The 16,710-nt window shown below is 46.0% G+C and overlaps 2 protein-coding genes across 3 annotated transcripts in view; one reads left to right on the top strand and one right to left on the bottom strand.

The window, feature by feature from the left end:
* The window catches only part of LOC8023141 (transmembrane channel-like protein 5), an 85,804-nt gene extending 85,178 nt beyond the window's left edge, over positions 1 to 626 (bottom strand). Inside the window, exon 1 of one of the 2 annotated variants that reach the window (XM_002399293.5) lies at positions 357 to 626. In XM_002399293.5, coding sequence (XP_002399334.3) covers positions 357 to 406 — 50 coding nt within the window. In that variant the 5' untranslated portion in view covers positions 407 to 626. The remainder of the gene's footprint in view (positions 1 to 356) is intronic. The other variant, XM_029988532.4, reaches the window with a different exon arrangement.
* Positions 627 to 884: 258 nt separating this feature from the next.
* The window catches only part of LOC8023146, a 39,763-nt gene continuing 23,937 nt past the window's right edge, over positions 885 to 16,710 (top strand). The window contains exons 1-4 of the mRNA XM_040221551.3: positions 885 to 1,112; positions 5,795 to 6,045; positions 14,452 to 14,632; positions 15,876 to 16,130. Coding sequence (XP_040077485.1) covers positions 5,815 to 6,045; positions 14,452 to 14,632; positions 15,876 to 16,130 — 667 coding nt within the window. The 5' untranslated portion in view covers positions 885 to 1,112; positions 5,795 to 5,814. The remainder of the gene's footprint in view (positions 1,113 to 5,794; positions 6,046 to 14,451; positions 14,633 to 15,875; positions 16,131 to 16,710) is intronic.

Below are 16,710 nucleotides of genomic sequence, written 5' to 3'. Positions count from 1 at the left end.
TTTGTGGCCGATCAAGACCTCCGAGGCATGCCTTCTGAAGAAACTGCATTTTGTTCCACCAACTGGGTGACTTTTGCGACTTTCACCATACATGGAAGGGTTTGTGTCCGAATGCGGTAATGTACCAGACCTAGCAGTGGAAGTGATTGTGACCCTAGCCATAAAAAAGAATCCCTTCTAGGTTTTAGGTGCACTTCCCACTGCTTTGGATAAGGACGCATTTTTTTGCATGCCACTTGTGTGACAAACGTTGCAGACCCCCTCCAGTTTAGGACGTGCAAGTCTAGGATACTCTGTGGCCAAAGATAGGCCTGTGGAATTCCTAAATTTGCGCTTCCCACCGACGTGGCACGTACCTGGCGAGTCCATTAATTTGGGCCGGACGTTTCCTCAGCTGTGGAGCCATCGCGAAGGCCACGACGTTCACAACAAGAGGCTTGGACGGCTTGGACTAGCCCTGTGTCTGGTGTCACAGGGTGGTGATTCGTGCACGCCAACTGGGCGACAAGTTGGTTGATTCACGAGTAACCAGCCAGAACCGCCAAACAAACAGCAAACAGCGACTCCTCCGACTCCTCCTCGGATGTCTCTGATCAAGACATGAATGGATTGCGTTGGCTATTCTGAGCTATTCCTTTGGCTTACCAAGTCGGTCGCCAAAGTTCGTTATCAGAATAAAACTAACTTCAGGCGGCATCATAATAAACGTTTTTGCACACGCACATACACACAAAGAATCTTGGATTCGAATCTAGAGAAAAACGTGCATATAAAGAAATCGCATTTATTGTTTCGTCTATTATTTTTAGTTCATGGTTATCAAAACAGGAACCTCATAAATAAATCAGTACTTGAATCCAATCCGTCGCGATCCGACCGTTTTTAGTTTGTGTTTAGCTCGAAGCCGTGACCTGTGCTGTGTGGGAAACGATTGGCACGATGGTACAGTGACAGCTGTGTGCTGTGTTTCCGTCAACACAGGTGGCTCGTTCCGCCTCACGAAATGATCGAAATCTCCCCGAAGAGATGTGCGTGACACGGTAGTGAAAAGTTCCACCCCCCCCTTCCGCACGGACGCAGGAACCCTCAAAATTCTTCTGACCATCTCGCCCGTAAGTATCACATTCGCGATGTCGGATCGGTGGCTTGAACCTGTGGCTTGAACTAGCCAGAGCCTGAGGTATCGGTTATCGATGGTTGGAGCCTCTGCTTTATCTACAGAAATGTATTCAAACTTGCAGCAAGTCTAGAAATAAAAGTTATCGTATTTCGCGCAAGTAACCAAGTCGCTAGTTCGGTTCCAGGCGCACCAGCGTTTTCACGGAAGCGTGTGGGATTACGGTAGCCACGCTACCACGGCGTGGTTTACGTACCCGCGCAAGTTTCGTCTGCTTTTGGCGCAGGGGGTTGTGGTGACGTCAGAACGCCGAGTTGTGATTGGCTCTGATGGAAGAATAGTGGGTAGACCTCAAGGCAGCACGCTTCGAGGTCTACGCGCACTATCCTTCAATCGGAGCCAATCAGAGATAGGCATTCTGACGTCACCACAACCCAGCTGCAAAAGAAGCAGACGAACTTGCGCTCCACATATGAATAGGGTTCGGAGTTTTCGGTTTTAACCGATAAAAGTACGCCGAATTCATTCTCGGAAATTCGGTTTAACCGAAAAAGGTCAGTTTGTAGGTTCGGCGTTTACGGTTTAAACCGATAAAAGTATATCTAATTCGTTTGCAAAAATTTGGATTTTAACCGAAAAAGGTTAGTTTATAACTCGTCGAGGCGGGTGGAGGAGGGGGGGGGGGGGGGAGGGAGAGGGAGGGAGGGAGGGAGGGAGGGAGGGAGGGAGGGAGGGAGGGAGGACGAGGGGAGGGGCGAGAGGGCTTTGCAAGGCTCGCCTCCTCCAAGGTTCAACACGCAACAAAAGAGGTCTTGATTGGCCTTCGCCGGACATTTGTGTCCTTTCTGTGATCGGACTTAGTTTGTCAAGTTCCTGGTCCTAAAATAAGTTTGGGTATCATGCACTTGAGAGGACATAGAGGAAAGGCAAACTTCCCTGTGGTTAAAAACATAAATACAATGAATTTTTCTTTTTTTGTCATTCCGCTGGTTTTTGTACAGTCATCACCTCAGACAGGTCACGTCGTCAGAATGGGAAGGAAAAAGAAGCGCGCTTAAGAATATACCCGCGAATTCTGCGATATTGAGGTGTGTCCCGACGGAAGTTGCAGTGAAGACCACGTATGTATATGTGCCGTTATTCTTTGAGTGATCACAAATATCACAGTTACAAGGATCATCTGATCCGGTGTCCGATAGTGTTTCTTTCATATTCACTGGAAAAAAATGGTAATTTTTGGGGGAATAAATATACACCGAAAAACCGAAAATTGAAATTTAAAATAAACACCGAAAAAAGTATGCCGAATTTTTGAAAAAATAAAAACCAAAAGCGCTGAACCCTACATATAAACAATCCTTGCAGCATCAATGGTTCTGTGACCGTAAATTGTTTCTCCTTTGTGAGTTTTTATTTTTGGTCTCTTAATCGAAAGAATTTATATGTTAGCGCGATCCTTGCTTAGCTTGCTTGCTCGTGTTGGTCCCACCTTAGGAAGGCCACGGAAAAGCTAGGGTGTCATGTAACGGACTTCAGCTGTTGGTTTGATGTCATAGCGTGCGCAACCAATCGCCGTGCTGAATGGGGGAAAGGGCAGGGGGGGCCGGACTTCCTTCCGGAGAGCCAGACGGACTGGTGCGGCATCAGCGTACTACACATTTCGCGACAAACTCGCCCACCAAAATCGCACAGCCTACGCTCACGTTCACCCCAAGAACTGTAATAAAAAGAAGTCCGGCTTCTCGCGTAGGTTTTCTAATTTCCCCATTTATCTGGTGAATTAAGATATATGTATGGTGCATTTTAGATTAGATATATGTTATCTTACCAAGACCTACACGTTTCAAACACCAAAAGCATCGCTTCTTCCTCCGACAACCAAATATTGTAAGAACTACTTCGCGTGGCGTATGAACAATGCGCAGAACTGCCTTTTTTTCTTGAGGTGACAGCGAGTATGCTGTGCAATCCACTATGCGGAGCACAAGTTCGTCTACTTCTTTTGCAGGGGTTGTGGAATTATGTCAGAACGTTGAGCTCTGATTGGTTCTGAATGAAGAATACTGGTTAGACTTCAAGGCATCTTGCTTTGAGCTCTACCTGTCATAATTCAATCAGATCTTGGCGTCTTTCTGATGTCACCGCAACTCCTGCAAAAAAAGCAGACGACCTGCTGTCCGCATTGATAATGAGAAAACCCGAAAATATGATTGTTATAACAGATTATCGTTGTACCTGGACTAGATACCCGATTCAAAAATGTGTGGCCCTCTAGAAGCTGATCGTTATAAGTGGTACATCATTATAGGGAATATTCACTGGCGGCCATAGTTGTGTGCGCGACTGCTGAGCGCGTGCTGATGGCGAGCTTCCACAGTTCTTTTGAAACGTGCATTTCGCACCCTCAGGATTGCCGGTCTTTGCAGCCTAGTAATGTGGACTCGTTCTGAGCATGCGCTCTAGACATCACCCACAAATATAGCGCTCAGTGAATACTCCTTATATAAGTAGATTGCACCATAGTCCTTTGCAACATAGGAGTTGCCGTAGACATTCTGCTCCCAAATTCCGCGAAAGAAATGGTGGCACAAAGTGCACTCGTCTACACGTGTACGTATGCATTCCATCGGCAATATTTTTTCCATGTTGGCGGCCACAAAAATAAAACTCCACATAATGTGTAAAGACTGGTTCCCACATTTGCACTCACGTCCGCCAAGACCAAACTTCATACGATGCGCCCCCTTTTAGCGACGAGTCAAAACATGAAAGTTGATTTATATAGCTACTGCGAAATGGCACTGTGAGATGGCGCCACCAACCCTCGTGCGACTCGACCTGAGCCAATAGGTGCAGCTTTGTGGTTCTTGGAGTGGCCACTGCGGGAGAAATGGCGGCGTTGCTATTGCCTCCAGTTCGGCTCTCTAGTAAGACTAGTATGGATCAGAGACACTTTTTTAGAACGGGCTCTGTGGCAGTTACTCTGCCAAATTTAGTAGGAAAATTTCCCTGCTAAATTTAGCAGAAACAATTTCCTGCTATATTTAGTGAAAAAATTTCCCCGCTAAATTTAGCAGAAAAAATTTCCCGATAAATTTAGCGGAAATATTTCCCCGCTAAATTTAGATGTGAAGTTTTTCCACTATATTTAACGGGGAATTTTCTTTGCTATATTTAACGGAAAATTTCCCCGCTAAATTTAGCGGGGAATTTTATCTGTGTGGCGAAAACGAATGAATCGATTTTTGAGACCTCTTTGATTTTTGTATTTTACTTTGTTATGTTGATTTTTCTCAGTGTTTTTCGCTGTTGTTTTGTTTTTGACTTCTGTATATGCCACTAGAAGGGAGCAAGGGGCTCCGTCAAGCTGTTCTCACAGTGTTTTTCCCTTGTTTCCTCCATTTATGTATCGAAATGGAAAATAAAGTTCCTTAATAATAATAATAATAATCATGAGAGAGTGGGAACCGGGGCGGAGCGACGAACGCGGCACTGCCGCCAGCGCCGCATATTTTCCCCGTGATGATCCTGTGAAGTAAGAATAACCGGAGATGGCCTTGAAGGAGACGCATACTTCGGCGCAGGTATTTTTTGTTTCTGGATTAAGCTTAAAGTATATGAATGGATAACTGTAATAGATGGATGGAAATAGGGAGTTTCATGGTGCTGATGCGTTTACTGAGCCAGAAAAGGTGACATAGACGAGAAATGTTTCCTTAAATATGAGGCGAACGTGGGCTGTGCGCTCGGAGTTAGTGTCGAAGTTCCCACGGAGCAGAGTCCACGGAGCAGAGTTCGTCTACTCGTTTCTGGCTGCGGCTGCAACTTTGAGTGCATTCTGAATGTCGCCGTAACAACAAAGTCACGTGCGTTGCCTTTTCAGTTACGAAGAGTCGCAAACTTCAACTCTAGCGTGCCGAAATGCAATACTTGGATACATCCTTACTTATAAATTGTGATTGGAAGGCATAAGTTAAGCTCATTACCTTTTCTAGGGGAACTTACGTAACCAGTGGTCGGTCACAAGGGCTCTCAGTCAACGCACCCAAGGTCATTGAAGTCATTTCGGGCAATGACATGTCCTTATCTTTGCCCTATTCTTACCAATTAATGACCAAACTCTCTACACGGCTCTGCCACAATTCTTACATTGTATAAGTGAGCCCAACAAGTGCCCGTGTCAGACTCAATTTTTAAAATTCAGTGTCATGTGGTGGCTCAGAAAGCGGTTCCACTTCCAACAAACTAATGGCGGTCACAAAACAGTTTTCATTCGGTGCCGCCACTTTTACACGTCAGTTGCGGCTAAGAATCTGTTCTTCGATATCCTCATAATTCTTTCGTGATTTGTTTCATTTTCGGTGATGTGAACGTAAGAACTTACCAGTGCAAAGCGCCAATCTATAAGCCTCTCGATTAAATTTCTGCCGTAAAAACGCTTTAGAGCCATACTTGTGCCAAGGGATTCATTGGACCACACTTTAAAATAAACTCTTATGTATCCATTGTACCTAATTCGTGCGTCAAGTTGCACCAGCATCACCAGCTTCCTGCATCAGCCACAATTAGACTGCCATTAGTTTGGCACAGGTGCTAACACTGAGGTGATGATAATGATCGGAGTTGCCAGTCTGGATACCGGAAAAGCCGATCGTCGGCGTGGCCCGTTCCTCGCAGGGCGCCGGCCGCATGCCACGATGAAGTTCAATGGGACGGCCAAGCAGTACGCCCTGCTGCCCCAGAGCCAGAGCGATGACGAGCTGGTGCGGCCCGACGACCGCCACAATGCCAGGTCACCGCGCGCCCGGACGGCGTCTGGCCAGTCCGACGGGGCCCTCTCTCTACCGGACCTAGCATCTGCCAACGGCGGACCGGACATCCCGCGTGGAAACAGCAAGCACGTCGCACCTTGCACCGATCACGATGAGGTACGACGCACTAGTCTTGACGGGGGGAGCTATTCACTCAACCAATCAACCAACCAATTACTTCATCAGTTAATCAACTGTCGAATCAGTCAATTGAACAGTTAATCGGTTGACCAATCAACCAATTAATCACGCAATCAGTTAATCAACTGTCCAATCAGTCAATTGAGCAGTTAATTGGTTTACCAATCATCAAACCAATCACTCAATCAGTTAATCAACTGTCCAATCGGTCAATTGAGCAGTCAATCGGTTGACCAGTCAACCAACTAATCACAGTTGAAAACGAGCGTGTTGGTTAATAGATACAAAACTTGAAAGTATAAAACAGAGAGGACGAGGACGGGAACAGGACATCTTTCATTTAGCAACAACATAGAATGGCACAACGATAAAACCGCCCCCAAGGGTCTCAACGTTCTCAAAGAGGGAAAGGAGATACTAGTTATAAAGGAAGGGGAATACACTAAAAGAAAAGTTTGAAAAGCGCATCAGTAATCTAGTTATTTTCGATTACTTAGAATTAACCTTGGTCATTGTCAGTGATAATGCGGAATTATTCTTGTTTGCAGTCCAAAAAGGGAATTGTACTATACATATAAAAGTTTAAAAAGCTGTAGCGTCACGACGAGGTGTCAATATTCTAGTCATCTCTGGTGTTAAGAATTCGACCTCTGTCTTTGTCAATGATAATGACGGTGCAGAAATGTTGTTGTTAACAGTCCCCATGGCAAATGACTCGATGATTTCTCTCCCAAATCTGTTATTGTGCCCGCCCAGTATATTAGTATTAGAAAAATGAGGAGTACAGTCATCGCATGTGCGGCTGTGAACGACAATGGGGTGATACGACTCAGTTGAAGCCTTTGATGCTTCCAAGTTATGTTCTCTGAGTCGGTGGTTGACGCATCTCCCAGTCTGTCCAATGTACTGACTGCCACAGCTTAGTGGAATCGAATAAACCTTCCTTTCTTCGCATTCTACGAACTACGAAGGTTTATTCGATTCCACTAAGCTGTGGCAGTCAGTACATTGGACAGACTGGGAGATGCGTCAACCACCAACTCAGAGAACATAACTTGGAAGCATCAAAGGCTTCAACTGAGTCGTATCACCCCATTGTCGTTCACAGCCGCACATGCGATGACTGTACACCTCATTTTTCTAATACTAATATACTGGGCGGGCACAATAACAGATTTGGAAGAGAGATCATTGAGTCATTTGCCATGGGGACTGTTAAAGGGACACTGACAGGGTGTTTATGCTTGGCGAGGTTTTTAGTTGTACATGACATATGAGAGCCCAACTACCCAGAACACAATTTGCGACTCAAAATTCGGTTTCTTTCCGCCCGAAAATTGCCGATCAAGAACTGGCCGGTTCGAGTCTTGCTCACTCTCTTTTTCGCGGTCACGGGCCGTTTTCTAAGGTATCGAAGCGACCACCAAATTTAATCAAAGTCGTTGGTCACTGAAGTCAGACACTCAATATTAAAAATAGAAAAAAATATGAAACCCATTTTTTGTGGCTTCTAAAAAGCTGCAAATACGTTGATTGAAAAAAAAGTTGCACAGAGAACCGGAAGCATTCTGTGCGTGCGTCGTTTCGCGTATCGTGGGACTCGCGGGGACGGCGATGGCAGCGGACGACGGGCGTTGGACCTCTACTGCAGAACTGTCGTTCGCGGTACCGGCGAATTCTATCTGCCTTTAAAAGAGAAATTTGGGACTCATCAAAAGAATTGGTATTCATCCCGTACAACACGCCCGACCACCAAGCCGATTTGCACGAAGACGTCGCCGAGCCGTCGCTCCCTTCTCGTGGCTGAAGACATCGCTCGCGCAAACGTCAAGCACGACGGGTCTACTTCGAGTTGAATATGCACGCGTACAATTTCTTTACTATGTCGCCAATGCGTGGTGCTTCCCGATTTTGACCCGGGAGTGCTTTTGCTGGATGAAAATCGGCAGCAAACTTTCCAAATTACAGTTTACTGGCTGCATTGTTACTAAGGAAGGAAATCACCCAGTGAAAAGAGCTCAGTGGGAAAGACGTCCGCTTCACACGCGGTAGGACCGGGTTCAATCCCCAATGAAATCTTTTTTTTTTTTTTTTGATGTTTACATTTCTTTTTTTTTATAATTATCACTGAAGAAACAAACAAAAAATAACAAACGAATGTTGTGGACGACACGTCGCTGAATTAAATGGTATGGGATCTCCTTTTTGACACCTGCGAACTCAATGTAATCACTTTCCACAAAATGCAAGGAGCATATAAATCAGGTAGCGTCCGCTTTCCGAGGTGCCCATAAATGTTCTACAGGAATTGCAGCCAGCCATTGGTCCCGATCCCGTTGATCTTTCGGAAACTCTTTCGCACAATGCCACTTTTTTTCGGATGCAGGACATGTGAGCCAGCTCTTCACGCAACATCTTGGGCGTATTCTTTTCGGAGCCGATCATGGAAATTCACCACGGGGACTCACTACTCATTTCCAACTCCTCAATGTACAAAAGAACTCATCTCGGAGTACAGAACAGCGAGCGGAACAAACATAACTGCAAAAGAATCGCGCGGCAAACAGTTCCCACTACGCCGCATGTCGTCTGCTACAAAAAGGAGAGAAAAAAAAAAACTGCACTGTCGGGTGTAGCCACGTGACTTCCGCCACTCACTCTCTTCTCTCCACTTCTCCGACCTCCGTGCGCGGGTTTCGGTTTCGGTTTCGAGCAGTTGCGTCTTTTGGCTTTATTAAAAAAATACGCTACTCTGTTGCAAAATATTAATTGGGTAGTCCTCCGGCACCATAATGAAGCGCCTGGCAAAAAATGAAAAAAATATTTTGGGGGGTGTCAGTGTCCCTTTAACAACAACATTTCTGCATTAGAATGGCAATCTGGGCTAGTTGGTTCATGATAACTTTCAGGGCGCCGAAAATACACAAGGACAAGATACAAGAAAGGAGACGTGAACAAGGTGCACTCGCAACTAGCGTTTATGAAAAAACCACTCTCTTATATACTCATGGAAAACAACACAGTCATACTACACAGTCATACTACACAGTCATACTACACAGTCATACTACACAGTCATACTACGTCCGGTGTAGCCCCCTTCGTAGAAAAGTGTGCTCTTTTGCCGATAGTGACACAGACGTGTCACTAATGCAGTCCTTGCCCTTTTCTTTTATTTCGAAGGCGTCGTGCAGCTCCCTCGATATCCGATCGGCGTATCTGGCCAAAAACCTCGTGTCACTAAATGACGGTGTGCAGGAGCAACGGCTGCAGTGCGTGGCGAGGTGTCCCGACGGGGTAGCCCGTGTAGCCGCAGCATGTTCGCGGGCGCGATCATTAAAGCATCTGCCCGTTTGGCCAATGTACGATGCTCCGCATGACATGGGGATTTCGTATATGACGCCCGTAGCACATTCCGTGTACCTGTTGCGGTGCTTCGTATTGCAAGGATCTGCTGACTCACGGGGATTGTTGATTCTGCGACACAGTCTCGATAGTTTGTTTGGTGCGGAGAACACAATAGGCACATCGTACCTATCAGCAACCTTTTTAAGATTGTGGGTTAGTGAGTGTACATAGGGGATTACCACCGGCCTCACTGCTGCTCTTTCACGGGGCTGCCTCCGTGTGCCTTTGAACTTTTTTATTAGGGTGTCCGCTACATCCACCAGAACTCTCTGCGGGTAGCCCGCTTTTTGCAACCTCGCTGCCTGTCTCGTGAAGCTCGCTTGAGCGGTGTGTGCACATGATCTTCTTAGTGACGCCTCGAGACAACTAGATGCAATTCCTCTCTTTACAACCTTCGAATGGGCCGAGCTGAACGGAAGGATACCCTTCTTAGAGCGTGGCTCATATGTCCAGCATATGTGATTTTCTTCAAGACTTAGCCTAAGGTCCAAGAACTGTATATGCCCTTTCACTGGCTCTTCATGTGTGAACGACAACCCATCCCCGCATGACCTAAAAATGTCAAGCACTTCTTGAACCCCGCAGCTCGGTGCGTCAGCGGGTCTGCCGAGGACAAGAAAGTCGTCCACATATCTGAAAATGCGACACCGGTTCGCGTCGCCCAACCTCTCGGCAATCTTTCTTCCGCACACACTTAAAAAAATATTGGACAGTATCGGCGCAACACAAGACCCGATGCATATTCCCCTCTTCTGCACATACATCTCTCCCTCAAAAGGGACAAACATGCTCTCTAGGTAAAATGCCAAAAGTTCCAAAAAATGATCAACGGAAATGCAACAAGAGGCTTGGAACGGTAGAACACCGTTTCGTTCAATGCACTCTCTGACAGACTCAAACAGGGGCTTGTACTCAATCGAATAAAACAGATCTACAACGTCGATCGAAAAAGCGCTGCGCATGCCGTGTTCTTCATCACTCAGGTATTCGATAATGCAGTCTGAATTTCGCGCAAAAAACGGATCATGCAATTCCAGCAAGGTCAGATACTTGCTAAGGTAGCTGGCAACATGAGCCTGCCATGACCCCCTCTCCGTGACAATAGCCCTGAAGGGGATATCTGTCTTGTGTGTTTTCGCGGTGAAGAAAACGTCAGGTTGAAGGTTCTTACTGGACTTGGCACTCTTTAGCAGTCCCGTTAGTTCCAATGCACCACACATTTCAATGGCGTGGGATTTCACCTTGGCTAGCGGGCCTGGTCTCACTCGTTTGAAGTTCTTCTGGATGGCTTCCCTTGCTTTGGTTTTGTAGAGGGCTTCAGGCAGGACCACGAAGCCTCCTTCTTTGTCCGAAGTGAGGAGCTTGAGGTTGTGCTCCAAAAAGTGGTCGACGATGGTGTTGGTCTTGAACTTCCTAGTCGTTTTGCCCTCAAGGCGTTGCAGGACATCCACGTTGTAAAGAGAGGAATTGCATCTAGTTGTCTCGAGGCGTCACTAAGAAGATCATGTGCACACACCGCTCAAGCGAGCTTCACGAGACAGGCAGCGAGGTTGCAAAAAGCAAGCTACCCGCAGAGAGTTCTGGTGGATGTAGCGGACACCCTAATAAAAAAGTTCAAAGGCACACGGAGGCAGCCCCGTGAAAGAGCAGCAGTGAGGCCGGTGGTAATCCCCTATGTACACTCACTAACCCACAATCTTAAAAAGGTTGCTGATAGGTACGATGTGCCTATTGTGTTCTCCGCACCAAACAAACTATCGAGACTGTGTCGCAGAATCAACAATCCCCGTGAGTCAGCAGATCCTTGCAATACGAAGCACCGCAACAGGTACACGGAATGTGCTACGGGCGTCATATACGAAATCCCCATGTCATGCGGAGCATCGTACATTGGCCAAACGGGCAGATGTTTTAATGATCGCGCCCGCGAACATGCTGCGGCTACACGGGCTACCCCGTCGGGACACCTCGCCACGCACTGCAGCCGTTGCTCCTGCACACCGTCATTTAGTGACACGAGGTTTTTGGCCAGATACGCCGATCGGATATCGAGGGAGCTGCACGACGCCTTCGAAATAAAAGAAAAGGGCAAGGACTGCATTAGTGACACGTCTGTGTCACTATCGGCAAAAGAGCACACTTTTCTACGAAGGGGGCTACACCGGACGTAGTATGACTGTGTAGTATGACTGTGTAGTATGACTGTGTAGTATGACTGTGTTGTTTTCCATGAGTATATAAGAGAGTGGTTTTTTCATAAACGCTAGTTGCGAGTGCGCCTTGTTCACGTCTCCTTTCTTGTATCTTGTCCTTGTGTATTTTCGGCGCCCTGAAAGTTAACATTTCTGCACCGTCATTATCATTGACAAAGACAGAGGTCGAATTCTTAACACCAGAGATGACTAGAATGTTGACACCTCGTCGTGACGCTACAGCTTTTTAAACTTTTATATGCATAGTACAATTCCCTTTTTGGACTGCAAACAAGAATAATTCCGCATTATCACTGACAATGACCAAGGTTAATTCTAAGTAATCGAAAATAACTAGATTACTGATGCGCTTTTCAAACTTTTCTTTTAGTGTATTCCCCTTCCTTTATAACTAGTATTTCCTTTCCCTCTTTGAGAACGTTGAGACCCTTGGGGGGCGGTTTTATCGTTGTGCCATTCTATGTTGTTGCTAAATGAAAGATGTCCTGTTCCCGTCCTCGTCCTCTCTGTTTTATACTTTCAAGTTTTGCAGCTAATCAGTCAGTCGACAAAATCAATAAATCAGTCAATCCTTTCATTTTTCAAAGGCGAGAAGAAACTCTCCTCGGGAAGTTCAAAGGTAAGAAAGGCAAAACAAAGTCGCCCAACAGGGTACCGATTGCCTGCATCAAAGATAGGTTCAGTAGTATGCGGTGCAATGCAAGACAAACAAAGAAAGCAAAAAATCAGAAAAAAGATTACACATACATTACCAATAACAAATAACAACAGATACTTTAACATCAACATCACTAGCACAGTAGCAATAAAAAAAAGAAAACATTGAGACAGGAAAACATGCCAAAGTTGCAGTCTCTCCCTACGATAGATTACAGTTGTGATAGATTACAATTATGATCGATTACAATTGGCGTTTATTGTAGCTTACTCTCAAAGAAATGGGCTGTACGGGTGTAGGAGTCTTCAGCCCCTGGGGAACATGCGCGTGTGAAACGAATGCTTGGAGCCCATTCTAGTACCTGTAATATAAAAGAAAGGGGCACTGGGTGTAATTCCCAACGAAGCAAGCATCCTCGCCAACAGTTTGTCTTGCGCTGTGTTTCCCACCTACCTCTCCTCCGCACCTTCGTCCACAGCCAACCGCTGCACGCCGAGAAAAGGCACGAAAAAAAAAAAAGTAGAGAGAATTGTGTTTTGTAGATTGAAATTTTACGTAAATCAATATTTATTTCTGAAAAAATGCATTTTGTGTCGTACGTAACCTATCCAAAAAGTAAAAAAAAAATGCTAGCTTTGTTTTGGTTTTACGGATAAAGTCGGTATACAAAGAATTTGTTTTCGTCACATTCCTCGCGGTTTGTGGCCAACATTTCAGTTTTAAACGCAAACGCCGAACACTGGGACGTCGAATGCTGGCATCTGGCGATCGGCGTGCGCGTTCAAACATTAGTAAAAACTGCCACGGTAGAGACTGAAGGGGCCAACCCTTCATAATATATTTACGATCTTTATAGCTTTCTTGTCATTTTGCCATCCGAGAATGTTCTCGTAGTTGTGATGGCGTCGACTTGTGGAGGTACGTGCAGTTGTCCGATGGCCCTGATCATTCTCTCTCCAGCCGTGCCGCGCGTAGTGTGCACGTAAGGTCTCTTTGTGTGCAGCATTGTCGTTTTCTTCATGGGTACTGTTTCAGTGGCCGCTACATGGTTCCCCCTCTTGCGAGGAGCCGGGGAGACGAGCGGGTAGGCTTGTTGTCATGGAAACAAACTAACTTAGGACACTTTGCTGTTGGTGGTTTTGTTGCAGGGACAGTTGTGAGGCTGGCGTCATTGTTTAAATTAAAATTGTCCAAATGAGCGAGCTTCACTCAGTTCATGGAGACAACGTCAGTGCGACCTTTTAGAGCCAACGTCGCGGTCTTGTCGGTACGGCTGAGGACTTTGTAAGGACCGTCGTACAGTGGTTGGACTGTGTCGTTGCGAACGAAGACACGTGTGCAGTCGGCCAGGTCCTTGCTCACAAAGATATCACCTGACTGAGGTCTCGTTGGGCACGGCTTGATGTTTTGTAATGTAACTTGGAGACGATTGGCGCAATCTTCCAGATCGACACATCCTTGGTGGCTGCTGGTTTGAACAAGTCTGCCTGGAAGCGCAGTGTCGTTCCATATACCATTTCAGCAATGCTGCAGTTGAGGTCGCTCTTGACTGAGATCCTAATGCCTAGCATCACGATGGGAAAAACTTTGACACAGGATGTTGATGAACCGTGTGTCTTGATGGCTACTTTTAACTGGCGATGGAATCTTTCCACCATGCCATTTGATGCAGGATGGTAAGCTGTTGTCTTTTGTGTGTGATATGCTCAGCATGGAAGAGAGTCGCCGGAAAAGTGCAGATTCAAACTGCCTCCCTCTTTGTGGGCGCTGTTTCAGTGGCTGCTACAAGACAAAGCTAACTGTCTTTACATCCACCCATTAATTGGCATATTGGTAGAATGTCGAGCTCACATTTGTCGGGTCGTGGGCTTAACTCCCATTGAGATGCGTTTTGAATTTCGCTGTTTCTTCTCAGTTTGACATTTTTTTGTGCAGTTAGCTCTCCGAAGTATGTGTTGCATGCCTTGCAATGGTTTCTGCAGTGTTCTGTCACTCTTTCCTCAAGGATCTCGGCCATTAAACACATTTGCGGTTAAAAACATCTTTGAGCCTGCGGCGTTCCTCTAACCGTAATGGCTGCAACGTTCCCCCTTTTGGTTGCAGACGACGCTGGATCCCCCCATGTCGGTGCCGCGCCGGGTCTGTTTTGTGCTCAGCCTGTGCGCCAGCCTCCTCTTCGTGGTGGGCTTTGGCTGGCTCATCCCGTGCCGCTACGGCAGCCTTCAGCCCCTCGACAGCGTGCCCATAGTCGTGCAGGAGTGGAACCAGGTGTTCAGCGGACTCGGTGAGAGTTGGCACAATTTTGGGGGAGCACTGCTGTGCTGTGAGTAGAGGGGGCATTTGCGCCCTTCCCGAAAAAATTGCGCTCATTACTGACTTACAAAGTTTTTGCCGGGCATCTTGAGGACCGTCCATTAGCACACACTTCTGTTTGCTTTCTGCTGAGTTCTTGTGATTTCTTGTGATGAGAGAACATGCTGACACCATCTATCAGGTGTCCTTGGAACTGTGTTTCACTAGAGAGAAGGTTTTGCACTATTTGCGAGATCAAATGTATGTGCTAGTATCCATGAAATGGTCATTCATAACATTGTCAAAAAAAAAAAAATTGTTTGCAAAAAAAAAAAAAAGCGAACATTGCAAGTTTTTTATGGCTACCCAATAGATTGTGCCCTAGTGTAGTAAGAGATTTTAAGGCACATGGTCCTAAAAAGAGTCGCAAGTGTGTAACCATCCTTTACATGTTAGCGAACTGCAGTCATTCTACTAAATCATTCTTGTGCATGAATTTTTTTAGTGTCAAAGTGTACTATGTTTTTTTTCCCAGTCCTTCCCTTATTTAATACCCCCACTGAGTTTTTAAGGAACAACAAAATATATTAAAAAAAAGTATGCACCCTATTATATAAAGTTTCAAATGCCGAGAGCTCAGGAATCAGAAGGGAATATTCTAAATCTCCTACGAGATGGCACTTTGTTTCAATAAAGAAACTTTCAAATATTTTATTGCATCGAGCTTAAAAGCACTTGCTGGGTGGTTCGATTTAGTTATTCGCCAAAGTGAAGGGCTGTGCCATATCCACCCATTCAACTTGCACTTGAGCAAGATCAAAATTTTTTTGGAATCCTCGGCACAATGCATGAAAGTTGTCAGCCCAACTTGGGAGGGACGCTGCCTTTACACAAAGGTGCTGACTAGTCACAGTTTTTTTGTGATTGGCTGACGTGTGAAAATTTGTTGGCCTATCGTGATTGGCTAGCAAATTGTGATTGGCCAACCTTTGTGTAATGGGCTGTAGCCTTGGCACGAATGTGTCCACCAATTGCCATTTTTATTTGTGATTGTGTTGGCCAATCAGTGATTGGCGTGCACCTTCGTGTAATGGGCACTGCCTTCACAGAAAAGGTTGCTAATCATGATCAGTAGTGCTGGTGGATTCCAGCCCATTTCGGTTGTTACGCTTTAGTGTCACTTGGGGTCGAATTTTCTGACCCCTCGCTGACTGAAAACGATCCACGCCGTGCAGTGCTCACCTCGAACCTGGAGACCACATTCGAAGGAGACGGCGAAAAAGAGTCGACGGTGCACCTGGGCTTTCGCCGGTTTGGTGACGACGCATCTTCTTCCGTGGGCGCCATGGCAGTGAACGGGATGACCGGTGGCGCCGTCTGGTCCACGGGGCTCTACACGAGTGTGGCACTACAGAAGTGCTTGGGAGACGTCTGCTTTGTGCTCGGCGATGGTACCACAACGCTTCTTGCTGCCCTCAACAGGTCGGACGGTGAGTTCTGCCATGCTTGTCGCTTCTACATCTACAGTTAACACTCGCACATTGGACATCTCATTTATACCTCGAACATCACATGACTGAGCCCACCTTCCCACTTTAATTGCTGCAATTAGCAATACTGTTCTTTTTAAACAAACTCTCGCTAACGGCAAACTTAGTTGATTTAATTGCCATCTTTGTTTCGAGTGTTCATTCCCGTCTCTAATATACTTTGCACCTCGAGGGTAAATGAATAAATAGGTAAAAAGATCAATGATTAGACGAGTGCAGTACGATGGCACAATTGAACACGAGTATGATGCCATCCAGATCGAAACAAACAGGAAAAGGGATCGAACTCGGGGATGATCGGATGACCGTTCACAAAAGCAAGCGGATTTACGGCAGTTAAATAAAACATGCACTCATCTTTAATTAAATGGGCCCGTCCGATCAAATGTGCTTGAAAATTTGGATGAGTCTTTTTAGTGGAATATAGGATAAAGGGAATTAAATAAATGCTACTGTCAAACTCTTAATAGATGTAATTATTCAGAGGTCCTAAAAAAAGACTGGGGAAGAATTGTCAGGG

This window comes from Ixodes scapularis, unplaced genomic scaffold (assembly GCF_016920785.2).
Source record: "Ixodes scapularis isolate PalLabHiFi unplaced genomic scaffold, ASM1692078v2 PGA_scaffold6__148_contigs__length_123643588, whole genome shotgun sequence".
NCBI lineage: Eukaryota > Metazoa > Arthropoda > Arachnida > Ixodida > Ixodidae > Ixodes > Ixodes scapularis.
The sequence above is the reverse complement of the archived record's forward strand: the minus strand, read 5'-3'. Positions and strand labels throughout refer to the sequence as shown.